This window comes from Crinia signifera, chromosome 2, assembly GCF_055691185.1.
Source record: "Crinia signifera chromosome 2, ASM5569118v1, whole genome shotgun sequence".
NCBI lineage: Eukaryota > Metazoa > Chordata > Amphibia > Anura > Myobatrachidae > Crinia > Crinia signifera.
In genome coordinates, this window is record NC_139218.1 from 179,950,613 (window position 1) to 179,963,658 (window position 13,046).

Sequence of the window (13,046 nt, forward strand, 5' to 3'; positions counted from 1 at the left end):
TACATGGTTCTGTCCATTTGAGAAGGAATTTGCCTCCGAGAGTGAACCAGAATAAGGCCCTTAGCCACTATATTTTCCCTGGCTCATGGGGAATTTTATATGTACCTCCAGGCTAGACACTATGCAGCCACCAATGCTACAACCTGATTCTCCTGACCCTCTTCATTCTATATTTGTTCTAAGTTCCACTGGGCCTTACAGACTCAAATCTTATACTCCACTGCCAGTGGCCTATGACACAAAATGAGCAACAGACATTACCCAGGTTAGTTCCTCACGAATTCCCCCCCTCAATACTGATGATATCGGCTAATGTTTACCCAGCTTAAAACAGCGATAACTTAAATTTGTAAAAAAGGTGCCCCCCTCCCCCATTTTAACCTACATTTGAAAAATTATTGCATTGTAACTTTAGATACATTTATATAAATCCTTTGACCTCAACTGAGTAGGAACAATAAAGGATTAAGTAAAAGTAACTTTATTATCTCATTAGTGTTGCATTTTACAAAGACTGCATATCCTAGAGTGGGCTCTATATGCAGTTGCCGTTTAGTGCTTTATAACCATATTCCCTTCAGAGTCCTGAGTAAACATTTTGTGCAGAGAAACGTCATCACACAAAGTTCTGGGAGTTGCTCTCAATGGACTTGCAACATTAGTCCTGTCCTTAAGTGGTCCTGCAGGGTAACAATTCCTTTGTTGCTCACTTGTAATCCTATGACTGATCACTCTGTTCCCTTGTGTATCCTGAGTGAACAACGGATTGCCCAGCCAATAAGGTGAAGATTCATATGATTGTTCCTCATAATCACCTTCTGGCAAGTCATGTCCATACAGTAAGCTCTTAGCAGTAGAAGTCCAACAAGCAGAGGATTTGACAGAGCTCTCTTCTGTTTTCAATGGTGAAGGATTAATAAAGCAAGTCATTTGGTTATTAGGTTTACCACACACACCATTAACATCTTCATTCTCATGTTGTTCTGTATGTACAAGAAACTCTGTTTCTCTGTAGAAGTTAACATCCTCCTGGTTCCCAGTAATTTTATCCTCACTATACATTGGACTCAAACATTCAGATGTTTCTAGTAAGGGGAGAAAAAAAAAAAAAAATATTAATATTTATGATTTGAAGATTTAATACCATCATTGCATGAATATGTGCACGCCAATTATTTTATATACTAACATTTACCTGATTTTGAAGATTTAATTAATAGTGAATAAGCCAGTAAATCCTTTTAGCAGTCTGTAATATTCTCACCATTAAACACTTCTCATCTCCAGTAGATTTTCCAAAGGAGATCTACTGATATGGAGCATGGTTTGTCAAGCTTAAGTTTTCCCCATCATGACACATTTTTTAGATTTAGACCTCTGCATGATTAAAGAAATCCCCCCAAAATATAAGATAATGGTGGTACTTGTGGGATGGAGTGGAGAACCCTGTTCTATACAGTTATACATACTGGAAAGAGAAAAAAAAGCTTGGAAGGCACAAAGCCTCAACAAATCAAATGCTGCAGGAATCCAAACTTGGCTCCAAAGCTGTGGGAAGTGTCATGAGTGATTGCTAACAGCCAATGGCAGAGAGAGTTAAGGCCCATACACACTGGGTGACTGAGCTGAAAGTCGCTCAAAACAGCATGTTTGAGCATCTTTCAGCTCAAAGCTGCCCAGTGTATATGCCCCAGAGATGAGCGCTGCTGCGAGCTCCCGCATCATCGCCGGGAAAGCTGTTCATCTGCTGGTGATAACAGCAGATGAGCGGCTTTGAGGACACCTTTGCATAGCACTGCGCTATGCAAAGCCATCCTCCCCCCTCCGTTCCTGCTGGGCAGGGGGAAAGCCGCTCAGTGTGTATGCACTGAGCGGCTTACCCCCCCGCGATGTAAATTTTTATCGCTGTCCATAGTCTCCCAGTGTCTAGGACCTTTAGATTTGGGCGGGGTTTGTACTTCAAACTGATATCTATATTGCAGTGTAAAAATAAAGCAGCCAGTATTTACTGTGCACAGAAACAAAACAACATCCACATGCTACATCAGGCCCCCCCCCCCCCCCACAGTGCATGTGGTTTTGTCCATTAGACAGAATTTGCTTTTGTGAGTGAACCAGAATCAGGACCTACATGTTTAGAATGTGTATATTGCCCCAGGATTGCATAGGTTTCCTCTGACTGCCACACTACATAATATGGGAATATGATAAAGCCATATTATATAAAGGACATCTGATTTAAGACTCCTCTGTATATTTTGTGCCAAGACAGGAATTGTATCTTCCAATTATTATAGCATACAACTTTCTTGAACACATCTATTTTCATCCCAATGTGAAATGCTGCATTCTTTCGGTCAATAGAGATGGAGGGTTTTGCAGTGGGGTTCTGTAGCGGTGAGAACACATACCACAAGTAGAATAGTTCGCCGTATACACGTTGTCTGTCTTGTTACAAGGATTTAAATTTTGAACTGAAGCAGTAACTGGTGAATTGCAAGCCAGTTTATTCCTCTTGCCTGAAAGAGACAATATGAGTATTACAAGCTGTCAGAGAAGACCTGGCAAGATAGATTAAATGTAAACATCACTTCAAGATAGAAGGTTGTGGTCACACTTTTATGAACCATCTTTGCCACCTCCACATTTTTTCTACTTTATACAGAATATAGCTTAAAGTTATTTTTTTTATCCCTCTTTTCATTTGTCAGCAATAAAGAGGACAATATACAAGATGGTACTCACCAGATGGAGTGAAGAATGAGTACATGGATGTCTGTTTAGTACAAACCGAAGCTGTTTTTGTTTGAGTAAAGTCAAACAAAGCAGCATCAATATGATGTCTCCTTAACAGCGGATTAAGCCTGTTTGACGATGTACAGGGGATCACAGTCTACAAAAGAAAATGGAAGAGATAAGAAAATTAGGATTTCAGCCCTGGACAAAAGATTTCATACAAAGAGTACATTTTGACATGTGCTATAACTGGAAATTTTCCAGGCTGAGCTGCACATGCCACTTAATGTAGGTGTGCGCCGCAGTCGCTCCGCCACTTACAAGTCGCTTACCCTGTCGAAAGCACGCACCCTCCCCCTGCCACTTTTCCCCACATCGATCACCTGGAAGCCCGGACACCCAAACATTTGAGCGCCCCAACACCCGAGTGCTGGAGCATGCTTGAAAAGCTTAGTGTCTGAATGTGCCCAATTACAATTGATCACCCGAGTGTGGCTAAATGAGGCCGAGCACCCAAACTCCCAAATACCTGAAGTCTACCAACCATGCGAATGCGCTCATACACCTAAGCACGCCCGTCCTCACCAAATACCTAAACGCGCGAATGTGCCCAGGAGCCCAAATATCAGACCACGTCTGAACACTTAAATCCATGGGCACCCATGGAACATGCCAAAAAAATCACCCGTACACCCAATTTAGGCAGCCTGACAGTCATTTTCAAATACTGCCCTTTGAAATGGGAGCATGCATTGTTAACAATACTGTACACACTAGGCCCTTTCTGAGTAATATTGAGAATGGGGGTTAAGACAGAGTGAAGGGGAGGACGGGTGCAAAGTGGGAGGGCAGTCACTGAATTGACCTTATGTATGTAGAGTCCAATAACCTAGCTTATGTCTATATATACACACACACACGACCTCAACATCACTTACTGCTGAATTTGCAATAGCTGCCTCCTGTCCCATACACTATATGACTATTTAAAAGATATTGTTGAGAAGGGCTCTTCTGAGCAAAATCTTTAAAAAGGTGTACACTTAATATCATTAATGATGCATGCTCCTACGCATCATTAATGATGTACCCCATCTGTTGAACATGCAGGTTGATTTTGTCTGTATAGTGGGTCCCAGTGATATCACTTAACAATATTGTTTATCGTATATGATCAATTCGCCTACCCAGGACCAATATATCATTAACTAGATTGGACACAGTGGGGGCCATCTAGCATGCCGATTGCTTGACCAAAGTGTCTTTCACTCTTCCAGTCACTTTGGGCGGATACATAATTATTCAGGAACTGTAGCTTCTGCACCATTTTATGGAAAACTGTCTTGAATTGATACAATAAAGTAGTCCCATTATCCCTACCTGCTGCGATCTCCTCTTCAGCTCTGCCGTGTCCAACCACACCCCGCACTGCTCAGCATGCTGCGGGGACCGGGCACGTTTGCTGCTCCTGCTCTTCATCTGTACGCACACACAAAGCGGCCCAGACCGACAAATTGTCAGCAGCAGCACTGCAGTCAGTGCAGCAATAGTGAACTGTGCACTCACAACATTCTAATCTCCCGCCGCGTCCTCGCACATAGCAGTCCTGCACACTGCCTTCCCCGTGTTATCGTCACTGTCATATAGCTGTCCATGGTACTGCCTGATGCGGCTTCTTTACACTGTGACTGAAACGATAGCAACGGCCATTTTTGTGGTGGGCAGGCGACACTAATATGCTATCTAATCGGTGATGGTGTAGAATGCGCAGCGGCTGATATATCTAGCGCCCTATAGACCATATAGTAGAGAATACAGACACTACACTAGATGAATAATTTATGACAGGTGCGGTCCTTGTTAGGTACACCTGCGGCACATACAATGCATCTACTGTTGATCACTAGGGAATGAGACACATTTATTATTAACATCGTGCAGTTTTTAGATGGAGCCTTTATTAAAGAGTAGAAAAGAATATCGTTGTTCATAGCACAGCTGTTTAGTTTTATCTATAATTTGGAATTCGCTTGTTACTTTTATGGGCATATTCAATAGTTTCAGCTCGTCTAGGGTTACCACTTACCACCCGTCCGGGATTACTGCAGATAGTCCGTTAATAAAGACTGAAGGTATTATCTAATTTGCTGCACTATTTTTTAAAATATTTTTTTTTGCGTGATGGCCATCTCAACTTCTATAAACCCGCACTGTAGTAAATATGTCCCCAACTGTCACCCCTAATGATACATAATCAAATCTGTTTGTATACAAATTAAATTCAATTGAATATTGAAGGGACTATGTAAAAACCGGACCCGGACAAAAACCCCGGACCGCCGGACCGGACATCAAAATCTGCAGTCCGGAGCTTGTAGTGTCCGGTCTGGGGGTGTCCTGTCCGGGGGCTGTCTTATCTGGGGGGGGGGGGTCCCTGTGATAGGTATCATCAGAGGGACATGGGGAAGGGGAGATTACAGCCTTCCCGTGTGGTCCGGCCCGTCCAGTTTTTGCTACATGCCCGGACCATACAGGGAGGCTTTATTCTCTCCCTCCTCATCTCCCTGGTGACAGATGTCACAGGCAACACCCCCCAGACCGGACACTACAAGCTCCGAACTGCAGATTTTGATGTCTGGTGCGGGGGTCTTGTCCTGGTCCGGTTTTTACCCATACCTGATATTGAATCATTGTTATTGTTTTTTTTGCTAAGTTCTGTACTTGTAGCATCAGACCCCTGCCTGTACTAGGCGTCACAGACGCAGTGTGTTTATGACATTCACTGTAATACCATACCCTCCAACATGACCCATTCCATTAAATACAAAATTCTCTGTTCCAGGACTTCCCTCTTACTTATATGATTGCTGTCACCTGTGTTGACACACCTTTCTTCTAAATGAACTAGTTCAACACAGGTGACGGCAATCATAAATTAAGAGGGAAGTCCAGGAACAGAGCCTTTTGTACCTAATGGAATGGGTCAATTTAGAGCAGGCATGTCCAAAGTCTGGCCCGGGGGCCAATTGCGGCCCTTGCCGTCATTTCAAGTGGCCCGCAGCCTCCAGCCAGAAGCGGGCGGAGCATCAGATGCAGGATGCACAGCACAGGACACTAAAAGTGGTGTCCCGGCGAGCGCGCCTTTACCCTGCTGCCTGCAGCAGTGAGGAGGTGTCGGCCGCCATAGTGAGATGTGTTTTTCAGCTTTCGGGAGAGTGAGCGTCCAACCCCTGGACATTTACAGAAGGGGGGCAAGCTACGGGACAGAGTTAATGGGTGCAGAGTGGGGAACATACAGTGAATGGGGGCATAGAATGAAGGAGGGGCAGGCTGGGGACATACAGAGAAGGATGGTCAGGCAGGGGAATTTAATGTGAAGGGTGCAGAGTGGAGGATATACAGTGAATGGGGCAGGCTGGAGGAAATACAGAGGAGGGGGGCAGGCAGGGGAATATACAGTGAAAGGGCAGGCTGGAGGACATACAGTGAATGGGGGCACTCTGGGGGACATAAAGGAAATGGGGGCAGAGTGGGGGACCATTCTGATGTGATTAATGATTCAAAGAATGTCAGGCTGAATGGTAGGCCTCCTCGCAAAAAGTTTGGACCCCCCTGATTTAGAGGGTATGTAATACTATGATAAGGTGAAATTGTTTATTTAAATGCATACATTATGCTCAACTGCAGACTTGTATATAATTAATATGATTTCTAGCAAGAAGATGCAGTCATCCTGGGAATTATGGTATGGTAATAATAATAGTAAAAATAATAATTTTATTTATATAGCGCTCTTCTGGGAAATTTGGAGAAGCCTGGCCAAGGCTTGCCTGGCATCATCATCTGAAGCAAGTCGTCTAAAGCAAGCAATGAGTTAGAACTGGAATGAAGTTTTCAAACCATCTCTCATCTCCTCTGTACAGGTACATGAATGCCATTTTACAAAACCTGATGCTTTTCATTTAAAAGAACAGTCTGCAATGGAAATGTGTTTTGCTACTGGGAGCCTACAACATCCCCCACCTTTAATCAGATAAGCTGAGCAATGTGTGCAAACACCAACCCCTCCCCCTGTACCAGCTGACCTAACTTTCCTTTAAAATGGGAAATTTGGAGAAGCCTGGCCAAGGCTTGCCTGGCATCATCATCTGAAGCAAGTTGTCTAAAGCAAGCAATGAGTTAGAACTGGAATGAAGTTTTCAAACCATTTCTCATTTCCTCTGTACAGGTACATGAATGCCATTTTACAAAACCTGATGCTTTTCATTTAAAAGAACAGTCTGCAATGGAAATGTGTTTTGCTACTGGGAGCCTACAACATCCCCCACCTTTAATCAGATAAGCTGAGCAATGTGTGCAAACACCAACCCCTCCCCCTGTACCAGCTGACCTAACTTTCCTTGAAAATGGGAAATTTGGAGAAGCCTGGCCAAGGCTTGCCTGGCATCATCATCTGAAGCAAGTCGTCTAAAGCAAGCAATGAGTTAGAACTGGAATGAAGTTTTCAAACCATCTCTCATCTCCTCTGTACAGGTACATGAATGCCATTTTACAAAACCTGATGCTTTTCATTTAAAAGAACAGTCTGCAATGGAAATGTGTTTTGCTACTGGGAGCCTACAACATCCCCCACCTTTAATCAGATAAGCTGAGCAATGTGTGCAAACACCAACCCCTCCCCCTGTACCAGCTGACCTAACTTTCCTTTAAAATGGGAAATTTGGAGAAGCCTGGCCAAGGCTTGCCTGGCATCATCATCTGAAGCAAGTCGTCTAAAGCAAGCAATGAGTTAGAACTGGAATGAAGTTTTCAAACCATTTCTCATTTCCTCTGTACAGGTACATGAATGCCATTTTACAAAACCTGATGCTTTTCATTTAAAAGAACAGTCTGCAATGGAAATGTGTTTTGCTACTGGGAGCCTACAACATCCCCCAGCTTTAATCAGATAAGCTGAGCAATGTGTGCAAACACCAACCCCTCCCCCTGTACCAGCTGACCTAACTTTCCTTTAAAATAGGAAATTTGGAGAAGCCTGGCCAAGGCTTGCCTGGCATCATCATCTGAAGCAAGTCGTCTAAAGCAAGCAATGAGTTAGAACTGGAATGAAGTTTTCAAACCATTTCTCATTTCCTCTGTACAGGTACATGAATGCCATTTTACAAAACCTGATGCTTTTCATTTAAAAGAACAGTCTGCAATGGAAATGTGTTTTGCTACTGGGAGCCTACAACATCCCCTACCTTTAATCAGATAAGCTGAGCAATGTGTGCAAACACCAACCCCTCCCCCTGTACCAGCTGACCTAACTTTCCTTTAAAATAGGAAATTTGGAGAAGCCTGGCCAAGGCTTGCCTGGCATCATCATCTGAAGCAAGTCGTCTAAAGCAAGCAATGAGTTAGAACTGGAGTTTGGACTGGATTTGGACATAAACTGAAACACTGCCACATTTTATTTTGCTTTTCCCAAATTACTATCTGTCTCCGCTTCTGAGCTGAGGAAAGCTATGTATTACTCTTTGTTTTACTGTTTCTTTACCATGATCTTCATCATATACCTCTACCCCCACTGTATGCAAAGCCTGTATGCTGTTCCTTCACTGATTGCACACCCTGCCAGCAACAAGCTGGCAGGGTGTGTCAGCTTTGGAAGAAAAGTGGTTCATAAATACAAATATTATTATTACTGCTGCCTTTGAGCAGCATGATCAAGATGGCGCCGCTGATGGCTGCCTAGGAGCTGTGCAGCTCAGTCAAATATATTCCCTGTGTGATAACTGTGCTGTCTGCTTGTATTGTTACCTACCTGGCTGTTTCGGCGACCAGTGGCGCCGCTGATGGCTGCCTAGGCACTGTTCAGCTTGGTGGGTATGTGTTCCCTGTGTGATAACTGTACTGTCTCTGCTTAATGTTACCTACCTGGCTGTAGCAGTGACCAGTGGCGCCGCTGATGGCTGCCTAGGCGCTGTGCAACTCGGTGGGCATGTGTTCCCCACATGTAATGTCTTAATGAAATGTATGTAATGCCTTCTCCCCCCCCCCCTTCATCCCTGCTTGATGCTGCACTGTAAATCCACAAAAAATTCCTAGTGTGCGCAAGCACACATGGCCAATAAAGTTGATTCTATTCTATTCTATTCTTGAGAAAGACTTAGGGCAGTATTCAATGAGAAAAATTCTCCGTGTTTTATGGCGAGTTTGTGCTTTTCTCGCGTTGGACGGAGACTTTTGCTCTCAAAAAGCGAGCAACCCTATTCAACGTGCATTTCTCGCCATCTTTCTAAGTGATTTTCGCCGTGTCTCTCCGTGTAGCAATTCTCCATCTTTTCATGGAGAAGTGGAATATGAACTTTTACAATAAAATGTTTTTTGTTTTAATTTTGATGTAAAAAAATCAGGAATTTTAATTTGTGAAAGGGCATGCTATTTTTATTCATGAATATATATTTAAATTTTTTTTTTTTTTTTACACAGAGCAGCCAGCAGGGGGCCGGGAGCCGAGCCGCTCATTAGATATTCATATATTCACTGCACCCGATCATTACATATGCACGATCGGGTGCAGTGAATACCCGGCCCCTGTTGGCTCTCCCGGGGAGCCCACCTCCCCCCCACATACGTTCTGGAGCAGGCAGGGAGACTTCCATCTCCCTGCCTGCCACCATCCTTGGGCTCCCTGCGGCGTCACCTCATATGCTGGATTGGCTGATACTCGCCGCGAGGGGCGGCGAGTATCAGTCACATTGAATAGTGTATAAAGTGCCATGACGGAGAATCTCCAAACATGGAGAATCTCAGCAAAAACACGGCGAGTGCATGGCGAGCGAAAAAAAACGCTCGCCATGCACAGAGAATAATCACATTGAATACTGCCCTTAAAGGGGAGACTTCAATTGTTGGCAATTTGCTCGCCCAGCCAGGATCTCACTCAAAAGTGTTCACTACCCTATAGGGCAGCTCCACATCTGGAGCACTTTAAAAATAAAAAAAGGCTGCAAAATTGGCCATGCCAATGGTGCTAATTGGGTTGCTGTTGCTGGTAATTTGCCCCCCTTTGCCCACAATAAAATTCCCCTTATAGTGCTTTATGATATTATTGCTACCTCTTTAATGCAATGTCACTGAATTCAATAGCCAAACCTTTTTATTACATTGTAAATTAGCAAGAATATTTGATTACCGATAATATTGTGGTTTATTGGAGCCAGAGAGTAAATCATAAAATATATGACCAAGTGAGTCATAATATACCTACTGGTAGAAGCAGGGCTGTCATCAGAAATTATGGGGCCCGGGACTGACAAAATTGGCAGCCCCCCTCCGCTATTGTTACAAACTATTACCTACACAGCATGTAGAAGGCTTAGAGTGACTAACAGGGCCAGATTGGGATATAAAACTAGCCCAGAAAATTTCTTGAAACAGCCCTAATGGGGCGGGATCTCATGCAGGGATGTGGTCAGCCATTGGGGGGATACTCTAACCCAGGGATATCCAACTCCAGTCCTCAAGAGCTACCAACAGTTAACGTTTTCCAGGTCTCCTCACAGAATCACAAGTGAAGTAATTAGCTCCACCTGTGGATCATTTATAATGTGTCAGTCAGTTATGAGTGCACCTGTGTCCCAGTTAGGTGATCTAGAAAATGTGAACTGTTGGTAGCTCTCGAGGACTGGAGTTGGCTACCACTGCTCTAACCTCATACATCACCCCCAGGCTGACCATCCCCCCTCATGAGATTCCCACCCCCCACAGGGTTAGGCTGCAGGGTGTATGCAAGGTTAGAATTAAGCTGGGTACACATATATACAATGCCTGTTTTCTTGCGACCGTTGACCGACCATAGACGCGACGGACCGTCCACAAACAACAGCCGATACGCGCGTACACACCTGTACAATTTTACTTGCGACGTCCGATGTACTCCTGTCCAAACAGACGCAAGAAAAAGATTGTACCACCGTACACACTCTCTCAATTTGGGCTATTGACACGATATATATAAACAAAATTATCATAATGGGCTGGGTTAAAGGCATACCAAAATAAAGAGGAGTGAGTACAGAACCTAAACAAAAGTCAGGGTACGCGTCTACAGTCAGCCAGCAGGGTAACTATGGGCATATATGGCAAACTGCTATAAAGATGGGGGAAAGCATCTACAGTCAGCCGTTAGGGTGACTATGGACAAATACGGCAAACTGCTAAGTGACTACAGTCAGTTTGCGGTATCTGTCATAGTCACCCTGCCGGCTGACTGTAGATGCTTTCCCCCGTCTTTATAGCAGTTTGTCAGGGCTAACTATTTGTACTACTATAATAAAAGCATGGTGGTCTGCCTCAATTTGAGACAGAACCTGTAACCCTTTGCCTGCTGTTAACTAATGTATTTAATGCCTCACTGCCCAACACATTAGAGGCATCACTTTAAGACATTAATCAATGTTGAAGCTTTAATAGAGTATGCGGGGACCCTGACTAAATCTGCCGACAATTAATAATTTACAAGCCACTGTTCCCCGACATCTCTTTAGTTCATCTTAACTGCAGGAATCATATATAATCAGCACTCCATTCACTGCAGGACATCATAACTCTTTGTAGTAAGTGTCCTTTTGTAGGAACTTTGATCCAAAAGGCTCAATACCGAGATAAGGTGCACCGGGTTGCTGATTGAGAGCAATGCTGGGCAGGGCCGGTGCTAGGGTGTCCGGCGCCCTCCTGCAAACCATAAATTTTGCACCCTTTCACTAAAGGTGCCCATACACACTGCAAGAATCGCATACATTATAGGCTAGATCGCATCGCATGGCATGCATGCAATGTGTGTGCGATGAGATCTGAAAGCAGTACAAAATGTATGTGCAGCACTCGTGACTGAGGGGGAAAGGGGGGGAGAGAAGGAGGAGATGGAAGAAGAGGGGAGGAGAGGACTGGCAGTTGCACTGGCACAGCACACTGAGAAGAGGGAAGGAAGGGCGGAGCTGCTGCCTGTTCGTCATTTTATTAACAGCTGACAGGCGCAGGGAGCAATGGGTAGGGGGCGGACCGGACATGACATGTCATCCAGGCATTCACAGACAGCACTACATGCCTTAGCGCAAGTGTCCGTGAGGAAGAGGGGGCAGGTCGCAGGAGGAGGACAGTGTGTGCGCGGTGCAGGGAGCTGCTCAGCCTCTCCATACTGCTGCCCGCTGTCAGACAGGCGCTGTGGCCGGCGTGCAGGAGGCAGTGACAGTGAGGGCTGAGGCAGCTTTAGCAGAGCAGGGAGGGAGACAGTGCCTTTTCAGCATGGTGCCTCCCTGCTTTGCAGGAGCTGCTGAGTGGGTAGCGCCGGCCTTGATGCTGGGAGAGATAAAAGTACACCATAAAGTCTTGGTTCCCCTTGTGTGTATATATTTTTTCAGCTAACATTTAATTAATACTACATCTAGAAGACTCTTGGAGGAGCTTGATATACGTGCATTATAATAAAGATACACATTTATATCCTTTACAAATAGTGATACAATAACTTGACACATTATTATAAAGCAGTTTATTGCAGAAATAATAGTAATACAGTGAGGGCCTTATTCTTGTTCACTCTTTCTGACAAAATCCTTCTTAGATGGACAAAACCATGTGCACTGCAGGTGGGGCAGATGGTACTTGTGCAGAGACAATTAGATTTGGTGGGGTTTTACTTCAAAGTGAGATCTATATTGCAGTGTAAAAATAAAGCGGTCAGTATTTACCCTGCACAGAAACAAAATAACTCACCCAAATCTAATTCTCTCTGCACATTTTACATCTGCCCCCCTGCAGTGCACATGGTTTTGTCCATCTAAGTAGGAATTTGTCAGAAAGAGTAAACTAGAATAAAGCCCTGAGTGTCAAGTCTGGTATATGGAAGCCTGGCCCTATATTTGTCCAATAAACACAAATTAATTATCCCATTACAAATATTTTCTTTCCTTGCTCTGTCCATAGTCACTTTGCCGGCTGACTGTAGTCGCTTACCCCGTCTTTATAGCAGCCGGCAGGGTGACTAGGGACAAATACGGCGACCTGCTATAAAGATGAGGTGCATGTATATTATGATTATTTATTTAAATATACATTGGGAGAGGTGAATGCTTCTTGTGCTGTAGGAGAGATCATGCAGCTATGGAACGCCCACATGGGCATTCCAGCTTTGGCAGTATAGTTGCAAGAACGGGCAGCATATCGATCGAACGTGCGTACACAATGCACTTTTGTTCCGATATGGGCCCGTCCTGTCGGATGAATATTAAACAGCACTGAACCTTCGACCTACCGAGTATGGA

At 44.3% G+C, this 13,046-nt stretch overlaps 1 protein-coding gene across 1 annotated transcript; it reads right to left on the bottom strand.

Moving 5' to 3' along the window:
- Positions 1-461: 461 nt before the first annotated feature.
- On the bottom strand, positions 462-4,311 carry AUNIP (aurora kinase A and ninein interacting protein). Its single transcript, XM_083173262.1, has 4 exons — positions 4,117-4,311; positions 2,746-2,893; positions 2,412-2,519; positions 462-1,085 (listed from the first exon to the last, which is right to left on the bottom strand). Exons 1-4 carry the CDS (start codon positions 4,213-4,215, stop codon positions 553-555), a joined length of 888 nt encoding a protein of 295 aa, XP_083029388.1. The 5' UTR covers positions 4,216-4,311; the 3' UTR covers positions 462-552.
- Positions 4,312-13,046: the final 8,735 nt, after the last annotated feature.

Excerpts from the sequence above, each read along its gene's own strand:
- AUNIP (XM_083173262.1), bottom strand. The coding sequence starts at position 4,215 with ATGAAGAGCAGGAGCAGCAAACGTGCCCGGTCCCCGCAGCATGCTGAG. Across the intron at positions 2,894-4,116 it reads TGAAGAGGAGATCGCAGCAG|ACTGTGATCCCCTGTACATC; the intron begins GTAGGGATAATG and ends TTTCTTTTGTAG. Across the intron at positions 1,086-2,411 it reads GGCGAACTATTCTACTTGTG|AAACATCTGAATGTTTGAGT; the intron begins GTATGTGTTCTC and ends TCCCCTTACTAG.